Below are 21,191 nucleotides of genomic sequence, written 5' to 3' on the forward strand. Positions count from 1 at the left end.
CCACCTCCCCAGGTGAAACAATTCTCCTGTCTCAGCCTCCTGAGCAGTTGGGATTACAGGTGTGTGCCATGACACCCAGCCAATTTTTGTATTTTTAGTAGAGACATGGTTTCACCATGTTGGTCAGGCTGGTCTCGAACTCCTGACCTTGTGATCCACCCGCCTTGGCCTCCAAAAGTGCTGGGATTACAGGCATGAGCCACCTCGCCTGGCCCTCTATTAATCTAAATATTTTAAATAAATAAAATATTTGTTAGGTATATAGCAGCTAACACAAAGGTATCTGAGCATAAAACTAAGTAACAGCATATTGAATCCAGAAGTATATTTAAAAACACAAAATAAAGCAGCAAAGTGGCCAGACGCCCTGGGTGGGGGAACTGGGTCTGGGATGGGTACCCTTCTCATCAACAAAATCCAGGAGTACCCAGACAGGATCATGAAAATGTTCACTGTGGTGCCCTCACCCAAGGTGTCAGATATGGTGGTGGGGCCCTCTAATGCCACCCTCTCCATCCACCAGCTCATAGGAAACGCAAACAAGACCTGCTGCATCGATAATGAAGCTGTGACATCTGCTTCAGAACCCAATTGGTGCTATGCCCACCACGGTGACCTGAACCATCTGGTGTCTGCCACCATGAGCGTAGTAACTACCTGCCTGTGTTTCCCAGGCCAGCTCAATCTTGATCTGCAGAAGCTGGCTGTAAATATGGTCCCATTCCCACAATGGCACATTTTCATGCCCAGCTTTGCCCCGCTGACCAGCCAGGTAAGCCAGCAGTCCCGGCCCCTGACAGTGCCTGAGTTCATCCAGCAGATGTTGGATGCCAAGAACATGAGAGCCTGTGACCCCCTCCATGGCAGCTACCTGATGGTGGCCACCATGTTCAGGGGCTGCACGTGCATGAAGAAGGTGGATGCTAATGCTTAATGTCCAAAACTAGAACAGCAGCTACTTTGTTGAGTGGACCCCCAACAATGAGAAAATGGCTGTCTCTGACTTCCCACCCCAAGGGCTAAAAACATCTGCCAACTTCATTGGCGACAGCAGGACCATCCAGGAGCTGTGCTAGTGCATCTTGGAGCAGTTCACAGCCATGTTTCTGCACAAGACCTTCCTGCACTGCTACATGGGTGAGGGCCTGGGTGAGATGGAGTTCACCAAGACCAAGAGCAACATGAATGACCTGGTGTTCAAATACCAACAGTACTAGAACGCCACGATTGAGGAGGGTGAATTCGAGGAGGAGGTGGCCTAGAGCCTCCAGTCACCAGGAAAAGTAGGAAAGCAGTGTGAACTCTTTATGCACTCCCAGCCTGCCTTCTGGCCTGTGCCTGTGTGTGTGCACTTGCTGTTTTCCCTGTCCACATCCCATGCTGTACAGACAACAGTATTAAAGCATTTTCATAGTGAAAACAAAGTTCTTTCGGTTTATTTCCATGTGATCTTTTTGGCCCAATATACATTTTGTCTTCTATAAAATACCTGTACACCGACTGAATGCTTCCGTGTGTGGCTGCATATGTCATGAATAATAATTATCTGCAGATCACAGATACAGCTCTCAGAGTTTAACTGTGTATGCATTCCTTTAAGCTCTTCATCTCATAAGAATCTGAGGCTATCACTTAACTTTTGAAATGGAGATTGGAAATCCTGGGTTCTGAGCTGTTACACCCTAAGCTTAGTAAACATCAATGAACATCTTATGCTGATCTTCTGAGTGGGAATATTTTCATGAAACCAGTAAGAGGGAGGAGGTTCTCCCTTTTAGCAGCTATTTTGCAAGATGCTTTCCTTATGGGCTTGGTCTCCTTGTCCTCACCATGACCTCATAACCACATCAGTCCCAGCTCATTTCTGAGAAAGCTGGGGCTCTGAGCCCCACTGAGAATTTGTGTCTGGGCTCAGGCAGCAGGGACACAGTGAAGGGGGAGGATTTTGCAGGCCATGGTGGGGAGATGCAAAGCTGGGAGTTGCAAGGAAGAGAGAGGTTGCTGAGGATAGGGTGATGCGAGAACAGCTCAGTATTGGCCTTGAGTTCCCCACCAGAGTTGACCTGATTCTAGAGACCAAGGCCACAGCTCTAATAAACCAGGTCCATCCTGTTAGTCTCCTGGGGCCATAAATCTAGGGAAATGAGGTGGATGGGGTCCTCCAGGACACACAGGGTAATGAGATGGATGGGGGTCCCCCAGGACACACAGGATGATGATGTGGATGGGGTCACCGAGGACACATGGGGATTAGGTGAATGGGGTCCCTGAGGACACACAGGGGGATTAGGTGAATGGGGTCCCTGAGGACACACAGGGTGATGAGGTGAATGGGGTCCCCCAGGACACACATGGTGATGGGGTGGATGGGGTTCCACAGGACACACAGGGTGATGGGGTGGATGGGGTCTCCCAGGACACACAGGGCAATGGGGTGGATGGGGTCCCCCAGGACACACAGGGTGATGAGATGGATGGGGTCCCCCAGGACACACAAAAGGGATGAGGTGGATGGGGTCCCCCAGGACACACAGGGCAACGAGGTGGATGGGGTCCCCCAGGACACACAGGGCAATGAAATGGATGGGTTCCTCCAGGACACACAGGGCAATGAGGTAGATGGGGTCCACAAGGACACACAGGGCGATGGGGTGGATGGGGTCCCCCAGGACACACAGGGCAATAAGCTGAATGAGGTCCCCAAGGACACACAGGGCAATGAGGTGGATGGGGTCCCCTGGGACACTCAGGGGGAATGAGGTGGATGGGGTCCCCCAGGACAGATAGGATCAGGTGGCTGAGGTGTGTGTGGTCCCAGAAAATCTTCAGCTTGAGATGGTGGTAGAGGTAACAGAATACACTCGGCTGGAGGTGACCATGGTCTCCAAAGATTATCATGTGGAGCAGGTGGTACAGGTGCTAGAAGACACTCATATGTCAGCATCTGTGGTCTTGAAAACTCATCATCTGTAGATGGTGGTAGATATGTCAGAAGACACTTGGGTGGAGGTGACCATGGTCTCCAAAGATTATCATGTGGAGCAGGTGGTACAGGTGCTAGAAGACACTCATGTGTCGGTGTCTGTGGTCTCAAAAACTCATCATCTGTAGATGGTGGTAGAGGGGTCAGAAGACACTTGGGTGGAGGTGACCATAGTCTCCGAAGATTATCATGTGGAGCAGGTGGTACAGGTGCTAGAAGACACTCATGTGTAGGTGTCTGTGGTCTCGAAAACTCATCATCTGTAGATGGCAGTAGAGGTGTCAGAAGACACTTGGGTGGTGGTGTGTCTGGTCCCAGAAAATCTTCAGCTTGAGATGGTGGCAGAGGTAAAAGAGTACACTTGGGTGGAGGTGACCATGGCCTCCAAAGATTATCATGTGGAGCAGGTGGTACAGGTGCTAGAAGACACTCATGTGTCAGTGTCTGTGGTCTTGAAAACTCATCATCTGTAGGTGGTGGTAAAAGTGTCAGAAGACACTTGGGTGTTGTGTATGAACTCAGAAAATCATTGGCTACGGGTGGTAGAGGTAACAGAAGACACTGATGTGTCGGTGTCTGTGGTCCCCAAAATGTATCAACTGGAGAGGTTGGCTGAGGTCCAGGACGACACTGGAGTTGAGGGGTTTTCAGAGGTCCCAGAACACCTTTAGCTGATGAAAATGGTTGAGCTCCCAGGTGACATCCAGATGGAGGAGGTGGCTGGCAAGCCATCAGTGGCCTTGAACGGTCAGCCATGAGGTAGGGCAAGGAGGGCAATGCAGAGCAATGATGATGCTGTGCGGCAGCCATGTTAACCTGCAGGCAGAAGGAGGAAGTGGTTTGAAATGTATTAGTTTGATGGACAGAACTACCATCAACAACACAGGCTGAACCTTATGTTGCTGCTGATAGTTTTTTGCACCTTTCCATCCTCCAGGTTTCAAAAATAGCACATCAGTATCATGAAGTCACCCTTCCACCAAGTACCACCGACAGCTGGGGAGTGAAGAAAAGTCATTGGGTCAAACTGTTTTCTTCACATGCCACTGTGTCTGTCTGCAAATGTAGGCAGGCTGGGTCCTGCCCCAGGGGAGACAGTCATAGCCCAGTAAGGAAGAAGTACGTTTCCCACATGGGAGTGTCTATGTCTATCTTCCTTCCTCCCTCACCACCATCACCAGAGCATGCTCCTTGCATCAGATAAACAGCGAGTAAGAGAGGCATGAAAAGCCCATTGTCCACACGTGTTGCAGCTTCTTTTTGGAGAATGTTCTCCAGGCCTTTTACGTTGTCTCTGATTCTCAGAACTCTGCAAGTCAGTGTGACCACCTGCTCCAAATCTAAAAAAACAGAAGCTCCCCAAGGAAGAAGATCATGTGCCCAGGGTCACACAGCTTGCAGGAGGCACAGTGGGAATAGATTCCAGCTCTGCCTGTAGGACCCTCTCATTTCCCCTCCACTTCCCTTCTTGACAAAGGGTCTTGTTCACTCTGGGGGTGCCCCCCGTGAGCACAAATAGCTCTGGGGAAATATGGATTCCTAAAGACATTCAGGGGAACTGGGAGGTTTTCTGACAGAACAATCCAACATACAAAAGTCAGTCAGGCACGGCTAGAATGTCTCTTTGAATTCCCAGGTGATACAAATGTTAAGTGCATTATGACATAAATAATACTTTTGTACATAGAAATGTACAAGGTATAAATTCTGAAAAAAGCAAGTTTTAGAAATGTGTTTAATTTCAAGTGTACAATTCCCATCATGTGTAATCATAAGACTCAGCAGCTGTTATACGAGAACCAGCATAGCTGAGCATCATTTAAGGCCTTCGTTGGGAATCATCGCTGTGGGTAATAGGTTACATTCACTTTCACTAACTCACAGTCGAGACGTATTTTTTATTACAAGTACAGAAACTCTGAGACTTAGAATATTAGATCAGGGCACCACTGAAGCGGGGTGAAGGTGGGTTTTTGCACAACACAGTTAACAACAGGAATGGGACTGTGATGAAATATGGAATTGACCTTGTTGAAGAGCATTCAAAATTGCACAAAGCACATATTAATGTTGGATTAATGAGTTTTCACTTTCGTCACTTCTGGGAATACAGCAGATATTTCAAATGTTAATCACCTACCTTATAGAAGAAAACAAAAATCACAGCAAAATAAAACCACACATATTTCTGAAATAGACCCCACAACACCTTGATTAGAAGAGAGCAGTCAGAGTTCACTGGGCCATGAGACCTACAGAGGTGGAGGTCGGTGACATTCCTCATGTTATTTCTGGAAACAGAATAGTAAAAGCCCTTCAGCCCTCAGTGCCTAAGCATTTATGGCTTCTGGAGGTGCCACCCAAGATGACTAGCTGGGAATGGAGAAGCCAGAAAGCTTATGGGGAAGATGCTGCTTCTGAAAAAGTCCAGACAGAAAACATATCACAGAACCCACAGAGCAGAGGCCAGGCCAGGAGAAGATGATGGAGGAAAAGACTACAGTGTCCTGATACAGGCAGAGTGAAAATGACCCCAGTATTTACCTTTGTCTTCTCCACATTTTCAGTTGGGTCACAGCTGCTGTTCCTCACGGGAACTGAATGAGGTCCTGAATCTGCTAAGGGCCGGAGAAGGGAATGGAACTAAATCTGGCTTGCATGTTCTGTGCCGAATAAGAAACCCTACATGCCCTCCACTGCCATCTCACTCTCTTTGCCACACTCATGTCCCTTACCAGAGGCACAGGGTTTATTGGCCAGATGCCTCAGAGGACCCAGGAGTCCTCTGGGCCTCAGCTCTAAGGAAGAAACTGCAGATCCCCGGTCCAGGGGTTTTCTTAACTCTCAACAGGCTGTGGACAGGTCAGGCTCTAACCAGCTAAAAGGAGCTTGAAATCAGAGGTTCCCAGTACACATCAATGGAAATCACCCATCATGTGATCACAGACTCCAAATTAAAATAGAAACAGCCATAGATGGGAGGAACATCTATAGGCCCAGGACAGGAGCAGCACTGCTCCTTTTCTTCAAGCTATAGGGGCATTTAAAATTCTGTGGATTCGTAGTGAATCTATCCTCCATATCTCACCAGGCATTGTCAACATTTATGAACAGAAATGAACATAAAGAGACTAACACTCATGAGAAAAGGTCAGAGTTACAGAAATTAAATGGAGGCTGGGTGCCATGGCTCACACTCGTAATGCCAGCACTTTGGAAGGCCAAGGTGGGCAAAGTTAGAGGCAAGCCTGGCCAACATGGTGAAACTCTGTCTCTACTAAAAATACAAAATGAGATAATTTGTCAGGCATGGTGGCAGGCTCATGTAGTCCCAGCTACTTGGGAGCCTGAGGCAGGAGAATTGCTTAATTGCAGTGGTTGCAGTGAGCAAAAACCACACCACTGTACTCCAGCCTGGGTGACAGAGCAAGATTTTCAAAAAGAAAAGAAAAAAATTAACTGGAAAGTTTTAGGGTCACACTTCAAATGTTAGAGGAGTAAGATTACATAGATATTTAGCTTACTAAAGGAGTTATATAATTCACAATCCACAATTTAAACAAGCAAAAAGAATGAAGGAAGGTCCAAAAAGTGCAAATAAATGATTCTTTTCTTAAAGCACACCTCATGATACTGCCTTATTGATCCATAAAGACATTGCCCAAAAATCTCTGCTCTCATCAGCACTTACAGCTTCTAAAATGCTATTGTTGTGACTTTTCTCAAATGAAAGAAAAAGCCTTCACACTGACTCAAGGTGGGAAGGGGAGCTGGCCCATTTGCCTTGCAGGCTTATCTTCGCAGTTAAAAGTAACTAAGACGTCAGGGTGGGGCAATGTCCACAGTCAGTGGAGGGGCCTGCACCATTCACAGGGGACCAGCCAAGAGCCATTCAGCTAGGGTACCTGAGAAAAATGGGGCCCTGCCACCCAATGGGGCAACTGTTCTCTTCATAAGTGCTTGGAATTGTTTCCAAGAAATATGACAATTACCCCACCCGAGCCCTCACCCCAAAAAGGAGAAGCAGGGTGTGTGGATTGTGCAGCAGAAATTAAGTGGCTGCCTTCATGGGAGCTCCTACCTCTCCAGAAAGCGTTCTCGGTGCACAGAAGTTTCTGGGCTGGCTCCTCACTCGTGTCTCTCTGGCACTCTCTGCTTTCTCCTCCTTTCCCATATAGAAAACAGAGGAAGAATTGACTTGAATTAAAACACCACGTTCTTTACTAGACACGCAAAGCTTCATCTTAAAACAAAAACGTCCTTAAAAGTGACCATCACAACTGGGCATGGTGGCTCACTCCTGCAATCCCAGCAATTTTGGAGTCTGAGGTGGGCGGATTGCCTGAGGTCGGGAGTTTGAGACCAGCCTGACCAACATGTAGAAACTCTGTCTCTACTAAAATTACAAAACTAGTCAGGTATAGTGGTGCATGCTTGTAATCCCAGCTACTGGAGAGCCTGAGGCAGAGAATTGCTTGAACCCAGGAACTGGAGGATGCAGTGAGCTGAGACTGCACCACTGCACTCTTTCTGAGAGAGAGTAAGATTCTCACTCAAAAGGAAAAAAAAAATCCATTACAATGACCTACCTGTGCTGCTTGTAGGAAGGCTTCCTCTCAGCCATCTCCCTCTCCAAGGCTCCAGCATGGAGCTGTGGGGAGAAAAATACATCCACGTCCTGACCTGGCAGACTATGCCCCAAAGCAAGGAAAACAAACAAAACTTACCCAGTTGTCAAACTAACCCTTTCTTGCAGAGGGACGATCTGAAAAAGCCACCATGCCCAGCCTGAAAGAACATCTTTCAAGTTCTTTGTAGAATTTTTTTCTGATTTTAACTTCCAGGTAATACAAATTTCTGGGAGTTAAAATCAGAACTGACACATTAAAAAACATCCCCTCCCCAGGCATGGTGGCTCATGCTTGTAATCCCAGCACTCTGAGAGGCCAAGGTGAGTAAATCACCTGAGACTGGAAGTTTCAGACCAGCCTGGCAAACACAGTGAGACCCCATCTCTACTAAAAATACAAAAATTAGCTGGGTGTGGTGGCAACCGCCCAAAGTTCTAGCTGCTCAGGGGGACTGAGGCAGGAGAATCACTTAAAGCCAGGAAGTAGAGGTTGCAGTCAGCCAAGATCACACCATTATACTCCAGTCTGGGTGACAGAGCCAGATTCTGTCAAAACAAAACAAACAAACAAAAAAAACAAACAAAAAAAACCTTCCCCCAATTTATATTGATAATTCTCTGTTCAGGACTAAGTGTGATAGAGACTGTTAAATGCGGCAGGGCATGGTGGCTCACACCAGTAATCCCAGCACTTTTGGAGGCTGAGGCAGGTGGAGTACCTGAGTTCACAGTTCAAGACCTGCCTGGCAAAAATGGTGAAATCCCATCTCTACCAAAAATACAAAAATTAGCCGGGAATGGTGGTGCATGCCTGTAATTCCAGCAACTTGGGAGGCTGGGGCAGGAAACTCACTGGAAGGCAGAGGTTGCAGTGAGCTGAGATTATGCCACTGTACTCAAGCCTCAGCCAGAGAGTGAGACTCTGTTTCAAAAAAAAGGAGAGACTGTTAAATGTGCCTAGATATCTTCATAACTCATCTATTTTCTGTTTTCTATGTATCTTGAAAGGCAGTCCCGAAGGGTAGGTGATTATCTAGATTGTAAAAATAAAACATACTTCCTCTTCCCTTGAATATAAAACAGCATTATGGGATTAGTGCTTTTTTTCTTGGATCATTGTTCATAAGGAGGGTCAGCCCCCAGACAACCACGTTTTGACTGTCATGAAAGGCAAGAGAAAATGCACAGCTCAATTTACCCAATGGACAAAAAAAGCGCAAATGATGGCACAACTTAGTGGCCAAATTCCTATCAAGTACAGACTTTGGACATACTGATCCCTCTCCACCTGCAACCGGGAACATGAACTTTGATTGTGTCATTTGAAATTACCCTGCCCAGACATACTTTTCATTGATTCTCTGAAAGGCAGTTGAAACAGATTCTCTGGGGCTTTCTCTGCACCATGAGATGCAGTGCAGCTCTGCCCTTCACCTTCCTACAGTTTGTTGCTTCATCCCTACAATCTCAGAGGAACTTTGTCTCAGGCCAACCGCTTGTTCCTTGGACTCTTTCATTTGCTGACCCTCTAAATTGCCCCCATCTCCATCTATCTCCCTCACCCCTGAAAAGAGGGTGCTCTTTAACCATCTGACCCTTCTTACAGTCTCATTTTTTTGCCTGGCTCCCATGTTTATGCCTGTTCTATGCTTTTCTTCTCTTGTTAAGCTGTCTGTTGTTAGTTCATTTCTGTAGTGAACCATTAGAGAGGACAGTGAAAGCTTTCCTTCCAGCCATACAATAGAATCACAAAGCAGAAAAGTTTAGACAGAATTTCCTATTTAAATGCCAAAACTTCATACTTCATTTCTGATAAAGAGCACACAAAAAAACTTATTTTTGACCCAAAGCTCTGTTGACATTCTATTAAACAAACATCAACCTATTTAATTTTCATAATGTAAATGATATTTTTATAATTCTTAGGCCAATAAATCATCTCCCTGATGTTTCTGAATATTCATAATAAAGTCCAGAACCATAGATTGTTTTAAATAATTTCTTCTTTGTGATTACAAGTATACCTCTACAGGAAGTTAGTATACTCACACAGAAGATAATTTTTCAGAGAAAAAGGCCAACTGTAGAAACTCCCAGAAACACAATAGGGATAGGCATCCACAGAACACAAAGAAGGTCATGCCCAGGATACAAATAATCAAGTAGAAACCTGATCGCCTGGAATAATAACAGTTGAAGTAATGAAAAGGTCAATGACATTTATAATATTTCAGTAAATAGTACTAATCTTTAGAAACCATCAACCTCCTCCAGGAGGAAACCACACCCCTCAGACATCACCAGGGAATTCCACTGCTTCAAAACAGATTGGAAGTTACCAGTCTCATTTTTTGCATGGCTGGTAGTGTTTTTAGGCATTCCAAATGTACAGTGTGTTTTTTTCTTGATGTAAAGCAGGGATATCCAATTTTATGGCTTCCTTGGGCAATATTAAAAAAAAGAAAAGTTGTCTTAGGCCACACATAAAATACATAACACTAATAATAGCTGATGATCTTAAAAAAAAAAAATCACAAAAAAGCCAGGCCTACACCTGTAATCCTAGCACTGTGAGAGAGAATGCTGAAACCAGTGGATCACCTGAGTTCAGGAATCCCAGACCAGCCTGGCCAACATGGTGAAACCTTGTCTCGACTAAAAATACAAAAATTAGCCAGGTGTGATGGCGAGGGCCTGGAATCCCACCTACTCAGGAGGATGAGGCAGCAGAATCACTTGAACTAGGGAGGCAGAGGTTTCAGTGAGCTGAGATCGCACCATTGCACTCCAGCCCAGGAGACGAGAAACTTTGTCTCAAAAAAAGAAAAATTACAAACCAAAAAAAAAAAATTTTTTTTTTTTGAGACAGTGTCCCACTCAGTTGCCTAGGCTGGAGTGCAATGGTGCAATCTTGGCTTGCTGCAACCTCTGACACCTGGGTTCATGCCATTCTTGAGTAGCTGGGATTATAGGTACCTGCCACTATGTCCAGCTAATTTCTGTATTTTTAGTAGAGACAGGGTTTCACCATGTTGGTCAGGCAGGTCTGGAACTCCTGACCTCAACAGATCCACCAGCCTAAGCCTCCCAATTATAAAAGTGAGCCACTACACCAGGCCTGTCATTTCTTTATACTTGGATAACATAAGGACTTGAAGACCCTTTCTTCTTTGGGTCAATCAATGACCTGCACCATACGCACTTTACAAAACAAAGGGCAATACAGTCATTCACATCCTGGTCCTGTCACTCCTAGTGACTCCTGCGCATTGCAAACCTCCCAGCAGGTACAGCCCTTTCCTTTCCATCTGATGGGCTCAGCTCCCATCACACTGACTGGACAGACTCCCTAGAGACAGCCCCCAAGAGCAGAAGACACGGACGACACAGAATTTCCTAAAAAGTCATCAAACCAGATGCCAGATGACGCAAAACTCAAATGACATTTCACTTTGTTTTGGTTCCTTTTGTTTGAGACAAGAGTGCAGTGGGCGATCTCGGCTCACTGCAACCTTCAACTCCTGGGCCCAAGCGATCCTCCCACCTCAGCCTCTCCAGTAGCTGAGACTATAGACATGAGCCACCAGGCCTGACTCATCTTTTTTGGAATCTTTTGTAGAGATGGGGTATGGCTATGATGCCCAGGCTAGTCTTGAACTCCTGGACTCAGGTGATCTGCCCACCTTAACCCCCCAAAGCACTGAAATTACAAGCCTGCACTGTGTAACATGCCACATGACACAGCCCAATAACAAGGAAGAAACCCCAAGGGTCCAGTGTCTACTCACAAGGGTGGATTGATGGCTGGGAAACTCCAGCAGGAGAATCCAAAAGAGCAGCCACCACACCCGCATCTCCTGGTCTTCTCAGGGTGCCATGAGGCGACCAGGACAGAGATGACAGTGGCTTAGGGCTGGAGGAAGGAAGGAAGGGGATGGGGATGGGGTGGGATCTGAGTTGGGGAGGAGGATGGAAGGGAAGGGGAGGGAGGGGAAGGGGGCTGTTGGGCATCCGGTGGAGGGGGAGGAGAAAGCGGTCTGGGAAAGGATCCGGTATAAACTAAGTTTTCAAGCGAGAGTGGGAGGTTCAGCTACAAGTCAGGGAGAAAGTCTATCAGGGAAGCAACAGGATATGCAGGGCAAGAAAGCAGGATGCTCAGGAGCAATTAGATGGAGACCAGGGCTCTGGTTTCCACCAAACCTTCTCCTGTCTGGGCGCTGCCTAAGCAACCCCGGGGCTTTATACTCCCTCTCCACCAATCCCCTGCCCCAGAATGCGGTACCTCACAGTGGACATTCCACGGAGTACCTGTGTCCTCCAATGCCCCTCCCCCATCTCAGGCCCCCTACTTGACTCCCAAGGACAGGTCCTCTCTGGAACCTTCACAGACCTGACTTCTAGCCTTTCCCACCAGCTCCCTGTCCCTGCTTCTGAGCGGCTCCTTCCTTCCTGAGCTCCCAGTGTTTCTCACAGTCTTGGCTGCAAAACATAATGATGGTAGGAAGAACCTCACACACAAGCAGAGTGGGAGGTTCCACAGCCCCCTCTTTGCCATTCATATTCTAAGCAACAAAACATCAGAAGGATGCAGAAGGTCACAACAGTAAAGCATCTCCATCACATCCATGGAGACAACGTCCATCATCCTGTGTCTCGGATGATGGCAGATGAGGGAAAGTGGAACAACATTCATTTTAAGCATGCATGGTACATTTACAAAAATTAAACTCAATTATCTTGTTCATCAAGCAAATCTCAGCATATTTCAGAGAAATCCAATCACGCAGCATGTTTCTGATCATAGAATTGTGCTAGAAGTCAATGACTAAAAGTTATCCAAAAATTATTATATGCTTGGAAATTCAAAGCATATAAACATAAGAAACATAAACATAAACACTCTTTCTTATAAACATAAGAAAGAATCCAAAATGAAACAAGACTGCTTTTATACTCAGTGATAAGATCATAACATGACAATCAAATGTCTCCCTCTGGCCCAGGAATTCCACTTTGTGGCACAAGGTTGTGTGGTCTCAAATCACCCCTAACCCACCTAGCCATGTTAACATCTGAAACAGGGTGATGTTGTCACTTATCTATATTATCTTACTGCCTGTGAAGGTGGACTTTTAATTCTGAACCCTAATGAGGGGGAGAAAACCAAGTTGACTCTCATGGTTGACTTCCCAGGGATGGCCACGGAATCTGTGCATTTCAAGAGACAAAGTTCGTCAGACTCTCTCCTGGGGGATTTGGCCACAATACCCAGAGGATTTGGCAGATCATGAGTGATGGGTGGGGAGTGCCAGGCAGGTGGGCAGGATCCAGGGGTCTGGTGACCAGGTCAGACCCCGCACTGTCCATCATCTTTCCTGGCCCTATCCTCAGCTAAACTTCCCAAAGGCCTGCTTTTGCTTGATCACACAGAGTGTGCTCACACTCACTCAGGCCTCTCACAGCTGAAAATCACTGCTTTCAGTGTCTTTACCATTTACTATGATGTAACGTTATTATAAACTGCAAATATTCTATTCATGTTACAAATGCCTTAATCATAAATGGAAAAACAACTGAGACACAAGCAAAATGAAACAGGGATAATGCAACTATGGCATTCAATTCTATTAATATGCTGTCACCTGCATAAAGGGCTCCAGATTTGGGTTGCCTTGGTTGTGAAAGGAGAGACCAAGTAAGTGGACGTTGAAGTCAGATTAGCCAAAAGTGAATGGCAGAGAGTAGCACCACCATGTCCATGAAGGGTTGCTGGGGTGACCTTGATTATAGCCCAAGTAGAGACTGGGCAAGGAAGGAGATGTGAGCAGAGTTTGGGGCCTCAAACATGGGAGGTGATTCATGTAGCTCAGGAAAGGCTCCCCAAAGCCAGGGTCAACCTCCCTTGTAGGCAGGTTCCTCATGGAGGCAGAGCCAGGCACCTTAGATTTGAGACCAGCCGTGTGACCCTGGGCTGGTTTCCTCCCAAACAATGGGAGTGTCAATGGCTGTGTCAAAGGCTGTCTGAGTACAGGAGAAAGCAACTGGTCAACCACCCATGTACCAAGTGTCATCACCTCCCAAGGACATCTTTCCTTCCAGAGCTGGCACCTTGGAAGGCCATTGGCTACTAAAGGCAGTGATGATCATAACAGCAGCAAATCGTCATTTATGGCTGATAATAAAGGGCCACAGGTTAGGGCTCCCAGGTCCTTGATAAGAATGAGGGTCTGGGGACTCCTGAGGACAGCTGAATGAGTCCTGTAGGTCTCCTGGGTCCTCAGGGGCCAGGTCTGTCTTCAGTGGCATTGGGCCTAGGCTGGAATGCTGGCACAGCCACCAGAGCATCGGCAGGACAAACAGCCACAGAGGTAGTGGATCCATCAAAGGTGGCAGGTGCAGAATCATTTGTCCACCAACTAGAGTCACCAGGCTTGCCTGACTATTGCCCCCACAGATGATGCCTTGTCCCTTGCCTCACACTTTGGCACCTGGGGCCTCACTGATCATCCCTCTAAGACCTCTCTGTCCTGATCATTGAATGGGCACTTGAGTCACCCATGGCCACTGGGACAAGAAGGAAGAATCAGGCCCCACGCTGTTTTGGGACAGTGCTTAGCACAGGAAAGTGCACAGAATGCATGCAGGACACAGAAAAACTGTTGGTGTGGGAGCCAATATTTCATGACCTCTGGCCCTAATCTGAGCACTCTCACCTGTGCAATCTGAAAGATACGGGACTTGCAGGAAAGACAGCGCCTGATTTAACTTAAAGGAACTAAAATGCTGAATGTTCACACTCCTGACATCCTTCCAAATCAACTCTCGCAATGCTCACATCTTCACTACTATCTTATGGAGTAACTGAGGCAGTCAGAGATTTACTGACGCAGTGCCACTCAGCTGATTCTGAGTTCACTGCTGATCACAACTGAACAAACTCCTTTTTCTGAGGTTTACCCTGTTTGATTATGCTGCTGCTGATTTTGTGCAGCTCTGGGACAAACTCCACCTGGTTGAGGATAAAGCAAATCTGAGGTGACTCAATCCTGCTGTGATTTCCCATCAATTCCCCACTCTCCTCTTCTGCCCCTCCACAGTCTCGTACACAGGCTGACACTGTATGGTGGCCCTAATAAAGTCCATTGAGTATTTCAGGTTCTACTCTGAGCCCCTTGAAAGTGGATGTAGTTAAGGGATTTGCTTTGACTCAGGAGATGTGAGTGGAAGTGAAGTGTGTCACCTTGGGACAAAAGAGTTGGAAGCCATTCAGACTGGCCACCTTTTCCTTCATCTCTTAGAGCCACTGATAGATCCCATATAGAGGCTGCTCCTTTATTTTGGTGGCAGATGAGGGAATGTGAAGCACAGGGCCCAGGAGAGCCATGGAGGATGTGCAGCATAAGTGAAAAAAAAGCCTTCAGTGTTGTAAATTTCCATTTTTCGGGGCTGCTTTCTACCTACAGTGATACCTGGTCAATCCTAGCAGGCATGCACCATCTATTCCATGCCTGAAGAAGACTAGCCTACCATTAGAACATAAACTGGATGTGAGACACAGGTTTCAGTTCCAGCTCTGCCTCTTATTAACTGCAACCTCAGGATTTTAACTTTCAGGCTCTGAGCCTCAGTTTCAATGTTGTAAAATGGGTTGGTTATACTACTTGAGGTTATGGAGAGAACGAAATGAAATAAGAATGGACGTAGAGCATTGAGCCCAGGGTCTGGCGCACACAGTGAGTACTTTATATTAGCCATGTAACTTCATAATGCATATTGATTTTCAATATTCAGAAAATGCAGCAAAATATTACCAAAATAATGTCAACTTATTTGCATATGTATTCTTTCAATCATTATTTATAAACAGGTAAAATAAAACTATGAATATTCTTTCATATCCACTGTTTTTCTCTTTTTTTAATCTATATAAAAATAGTATACATTCTGTTTATTGAGAGATAGGCAAATGTTAATTTTTTAATGCTAAATATTTTTTTTTTCATTGAATTTTAGGTTTTGGGGTACATGAGCAGAGAATGCAAGACAGTTGCGTAGGTACACACATGGCAGTGTGCTTTGCTTTCCTTCTCCCCTTCACCCACATTTGGCATTTCTCCCCAGGCTATCCCTCCCCACCTCCCTCTCCCACTGGCCCTCCCGTTTTCCCCCCAATAGACCCCAGTGTTTAGTACTCCCCTTTCTGTGTCCATGTGTTCTCATTTTTCATCACCCGCCTATCAGTGAGAATATGCGGTGTTTCATTTTCTGTTCTTGTGTCAGTTTGCTGAGGATGATGTTCTCCAGATTCATCCATGTCCCTACAAACGACACAAACTCATCATTTCTGATTGCTGCATAATATTCCATGGTGTGTATGTGCCACATTTCTCCAATCCAGTCTATTATCAATGGGCATTTGGGTTGATTCCAGGTCTTTGCTATTGTAAACAGTGCTGCAATGAATATTCGTGTACATGTGTCCTTATAGTAGAACGATTTATAGTCCTTTGGATATATACCCAGTAATGGGATTGCTGGGTCAAATGGAATTTCTATTTCTAAGGCCTTGAGGAATCGCCACACCATCTTCCACAATGGTTGAAGTAATTTACACTCCCACCAACAGTGTAAAAGTGTTCCTTTTTCTCCACATCCTCTCCAGCATCTGTTGTCTCCAGATTTTTTAAAGATCGCCATTCCAACTGGCGTGAGATGGTATCTCAATGTGGTTTTGATTTGCATCTCTGTGATGACCAGTAACGATGAGCATTTTTTCATATGATTGTTGGCCTCATATATGTCTTCTTTCGTAAAGTGTCTGTTCATATCCTTTGCCAACTTTTGAATGGGCTTGTTTTTTTCCTGTAAATCTGTTTGAGTTCTTTGTAAATTCTGGATATCAGCCCTTTGTCAGATGAGTAAACTGCAACAATTTTTTCCCATTCTGTTGGTTGCCGATTCACTCTAGTGACTGTTTCTTTTGTGTGCAGAAGCTGTGGAGTTTCATTAGGTCCCATTTGTCTATTTTAGCTTTTGTTGCCAATGCTTTTGGTGTTTTGTTCATGAAGTCCTTGCCTACTCCTATGTCCTGGATAGTTTTGCCTAGATTTCCTTCTAGGGTTTTTATGGTGCCAGGTCTTATGTTTAAGTCTTTAATCCATCTGGAGTTAATTTTAGTGTAAGGTGTCAGGAAGGGGTCCAGTTTCTGCTATCTGCACATGGCTAGCCAGTTTTCCCAACACCATTTGTTAAACAGGGAATCCTTTCCCCATTGCTTGTTTTTGTCAGGTTTATCAAAGCTTGTATAGTTGTAGATATGTTGTGTTGCCTCCGGTGCCTCTGTTTTGTTCCATTGGTCTATATCTCTGTTTTGGTACCACTACCATGCTGTTTTGATTACTGTACCTTGTAGTATAGTTTGAAATCCGGTAGTGTGATGCCCCCCACTGTGTTCTTTTTGCTTAGAATTGACTTGGCTATGCGGGCTCTCTTTTGGTTCCATATGAAGTTCATGGTGGTTTTTCCAGTTCTGTGAAGAAAGTCAATGGTAGCTTGATGGGGATAGCATTAATTCTGTAAATTACTTTGGGCAGTATAGCCATTTTCACAATATTAATTCTTCCTAACCATGAACATGGAATGTTTCTCCATCTGTTTGTGTCCTCTCTGATTTCATTGAGCAGAGGTTTGTAGTTCTCCTTGCAGAGGTCCCTTATATTCCTTGTGAGTTGTATTCCTAGGTATTTTATTCTTTTTGTAGCAATTGTGAATGGCAGTTCGCTCTTGATTTGGCTTTCTTTATGTCTGTTATTGGTGCAGATGAATGCTTGTGATTTTTGCACATTGATTTTATATCCTGAGACTTTGCTGAAGTTGCTTATCAGTTTCAGGAGTTTTTGAGCTGAGGCGATGGGGTCTTCTAGGTATACTATCATGTCGTCTGCAAATAGAGACAGTTTGGCTTCCAGCTTTCCTATTTGAATACCTTTTATTTCTTTTTCTTGTCTGATTGCTCTGGCTAGGACTTCCAGTACTATATTGAATAGGAGTGGTGAGAGAGGGCATCCTTGTCTAGTGCCGGATTTCAAAGGGAATGCTTCTGGTTTTTGCCCATTCAGTATGATATTGGCTGTTGGTTTGTCGTAAATAGCTTTTATTACTTTGAGATACGTTCCATCGATACTGAGTTTATTGAGTGTTTTTAGCATAAAGGGCTGTTGAATTTTGTCAAATGCCTTCTCTGTGTCAATTGAGATAATCATGTGGTTTTTGTTTTTGGTTCTGTTTATGTGGTGAATTACGTTGATAGACTTGCATATGTTGAACCATCCTTGCATCCCCGGGTTGAATCCTACTTGATTGTGATGAATAAGTTTTTTGATTTGCTGTTGCAATCGGCTTGCCAATATTTTATTGAAGATTTTTGCATCTATGTTCATCATGGATATTGGCCGGAAGTTTTCTTTTCTTGTTGGGTATCTGCCAGGTTTTGGTATCAGAATGATGTTGGTCTCGTAAAATGATTTGGGAAGGATTCCCTCTTTTTGGATTATTTGGAATAGTTTTAGAAGGAATGGTACCAGCTCCTCTTTGTGTGTCTGGTAGAATTCGGCTGTGAACCCGTCTGGACCTGGGCTTTTTTTGAGTGGTAGGCTCTTAATTGCTGCCTCGACTTCTGACCTTGTTATTGGTCTATTTATAGTTTCAGCTTCCTCCTGGTTTAGGCTTGGGAGGACACAGGAGTCCAGGAATTTATCCATTTCTTCCAGGTTTACTAGTTGATGTGCATAGAGTTGTTTGTAATATTCTCTGATGATGGTTTGAATTTCTGTGGAGTCTGTGGTGATTTCCCCTTTATCATTTTTTATTGCATCTATTTGGTTGTTCTCTCTTTTCTTTTTAATCAATCTGGCTAGTGGTCTGTCTATTTTGTTGATATTTTCAAAAAACCAGCTCTTGGATTTATTGATTTTTTGAAGGGTTTTTCGTGTCTCTATCTCCTTCAGTTCAGCTTTGATCTTAGTTATTTCTTGTCTTCTGCTGGGTTTTGAGTTTTTTTGATCTTGCTCCTCTAGCTCTTTCAATTTTGACAATAGGGTGTCAATTTTGGATCTCTCCATTCTCCTCATATGGGCACTTATTGCTATATACTTTTCTCTAGAGACTGCTTTAAATGTGTCCCAGAGGTTCTGGCATGTTGTGTCTTCGTTCTCATTGGTTTCGAAGAACTTTATTTCTGCCTTCATTTCATTGTTTACCCAGTCAACATTCAAGAGCCAGTTGTTCAGTTTCCATGAAGCTGTGTGGTTCTGGGTTGGTTTCTGTATTCTGAGTTCTAACTTGATTGCACTATGGTCTGAGAGGCTGTTTGTTATGATTTCAGTTGTTTTGCATTTGTTGAGCAGTGCTTTACTTCCAATTATGTGGTCAATTTTAGAGTAGGTGTGATGTGGTGCTGAGAAGAATGTGTATTCGGTGGATTTGGGGTAGAGAGTTCTGTGAATGTCTATAAGGTTTGCTTGCCCCAGGTCTGAGTTCAAGCCCTGGATATCCTTGTTGATTTTCTGTCTAATATTGACAGTGGAATGTTAAAGTCTCCCACTATTATTGTGTGGGAGTCTAAGTCTCTTTGTAAGTCACTAAGAACTTGCCTTATGTATCTGGGTGCTCCTGCATTGGGTCCATTTTACCATTATGTAATGGCCTTGTCTCTTTTGATCTTTGTTGCTTTAAAGTCTATTTTATCAGAGATGAGAACTGCAACTCCTGCTTTTTGGTCTCCATTTGCTTGGTAAATCTTCCTCCATCCCTTTATTTTGAGCCTTTGTGTATCCTTGCATGTGAGATGGGTTTCCTGGATACAGCACACTGATGGGTTTTGGATTTTTTTCCAATTTGCCAGTCTGTGTCTTTTGATTGGTGCATTTAGTCCATTTACATTTAGGGTTAATATTGTTATGTGTGAATTTGATACTGCCATTTTGATGCTAAGTGGCTGTTTTGCCTGTTAGTTGTTGTAGATTCTTCATTATGTTGATGCTCTTTAGCATTCAGTGTGATTTTGGAATGGCTGGTACTGGTTGTTCCTTTCTATGTGTAGTGCCTCTTTCAGGAGCTCTTGTAAAGCAGGCCTGGTGGTGACAAAATCTCTGAGTACTTGCTTCTTCACAAAGGATTTTATTTTTCCTTCAGTTCTGAAGCTCAGTTTGGCTGGATATGAAATTCTGGGTTGAAAGTTCTTTTCTTTAAGGATGTTGAATATTGGCCCCCACTCTCTTCTGGCTTGTAGAGTTTCTGCCGAGAGATCTGCTGTGAGTCTGATGGGCTTCCCTTTGTGGGTGACCCGACCTTTCTCTCTGGCTGCCCTTAGTATTTTCTCCTTTATTTCAACCTTGTTGAATCTGACGATTATGTGTCTTGAGGTTGCTCTTCTTGCGGAGTATCTTTGTGGTGTTCTCTGTATTTCCTGCTTTTGAGTGTTGGCCTGTCTTGCTAGGTGGGGGAAATTTTCCTGGATGATGTCCTGAAGAGTATTTTCCAGCTTGGATTCATTCTCTTCGTCCCCTTCTGATACACCTATCAAACATAGGTTAGGTCTTTTCACATAGTCCCACATTTCTTGGAGACTTTGTTCATTCCTTTTTGCGCATTTTTCTCTAATCTTGGTTTCTCGTTTTATTTCATTGAGTTGGTCTTCAACTTCAGATATTCTTTCTTCTGCTTGGTCAATTCGGCTATTGAAACTTGTGCATGCTTCACGAACTTCTTGTATTGTTTTTCAGCTCCTTTAATCCATTCATATTCCTCTCTAAGTTATCCATTCTTGTTATCATTTCCTCAAATCTTTTTTCATATCTTTTTTCAAGTTCCTTAGTTTCTTTGCATTGATTTAATACATGTTCTTTTAGCTCAGAAAAGTTTCCCATTATCCACCTTCTGAAGTCTAATTCTGTCATTTCATCACAGTCATTCTCCGTCCAGCTTTGTTCCCTTGCTGGTGAGGAGTTTTGGTCCTTTCTAGGAGGTGAGGTGTTCTGGTTTCGGGTGTTTTCCTCCTTTTTGTGCTGGTTTCTTCCCATCTTTGTGGATTTATCCACTTGTCGTCTGCATAGTTGCTGACTTTTCGATTGGGTCTCTGAGTGGACACCCAGATTGTTGATGATGAAGTATTTCTGTTACTTGGTTTTCCTTCTACCAGTCTAGGCCCTTCGCTGTACGACTGCTGAGGTCCACTCCAGGCCCTGCTTGTCTGGGGTGCACCTATAGCAGCTGTGGCACAGTGAGGGATGTTACCAGTTTCTTTTTCTGCTATCTTAGTCCCAGGATGATGCCTGAAAAATGTCAGTCTTTTGGATATAGAGGGGTCAGGGAGCTGCTTGAGGAGACAGTCTGTACTTTATAGGAGCTCAATTGCTGAGCTGTGAGCTCTGTTGTTCATTCAGGGCTGTTAGGCTGCTATGTTTGATTCTGCTGCAACAGAGCTCATTAAAAAAACCCTTTTTTTCTCAAATGCTCTGTGTTGGGGGGTTCGGGCTTTATTTTTGGATGTCTGTTGAGGTGTCCTGCCCAGCTAGGAGG

General features: G+C 44.7%; 2 protein-coding genes across 12 annotated transcripts in view; one reads left to right on the forward strand and one right to left on the reverse strand.

The window, feature by feature from the left end:
- Positions 1 to 387: 387 nt before the first annotated feature.
- TUBB8 (tubulin beta 8 class VIII) lies at positions 388 to 1,304 on the forward strand. Its single transcript, XM_017969043.5, is given in 2 exon segments — positions 388 to 924; positions 926 to 1,304. Coding segments are annotated over 2 exon segments (870 nt in total). The 5' UTR covers positions 388 to 391; the 3' UTR covers positions 1,263 to 1,304.
- The window catches only part of LOC118145663 (uncharacterized), a 45,932-nt gene continuing 25,629 nt past the window's right edge, over positions 889 to 21,191 (reverse strand). For 4 of the 11 annotated variants that reach the window (XM_078339884.1, XM_078339882.1, XM_078339883.1 and 1 more), the window contains 4 exons: positions 7,573 to 7,634; positions 7,065 to 7,148; positions 5,528 to 5,601; positions 889 to 3,799 (listed from right to left, as the gene is read on the reverse strand). In XM_078339884.1, coding sequence (XP_078196010.1) covers positions 2,747 to 3,799; positions 5,528 to 5,601; positions 7,065 to 7,148; positions 7,573 to 7,634 — 1,273 coding nt within the window. In that variant the 3' untranslated portion in view covers positions 889 to 2,746. Of the gene's footprint in view, positions 5,275 to 5,527; positions 5,602 to 7,064; positions 7,149 to 7,572; positions 7,635 to 9,662; positions 11,375 to 11,401; positions 11,826 to 21,191 lie in introns of those variants that run through there. The other 7 variants (XM_078339887.1, XM_078339886.1, XM_078339885.1 and 4 more) reach the window with 7 other exon arrangements.

Source organism: Callithrix jacchus, chromosome 10, assembly GCF_049354715.1.
Source record: "Callithrix jacchus isolate 240 chromosome 10, calJac240_pri, whole genome shotgun sequence".
Classification (NCBI taxonomy): Eukaryota; Metazoa; Chordata; class Mammalia; order Primates; family Cebidae; genus Callithrix; species Callithrix jacchus.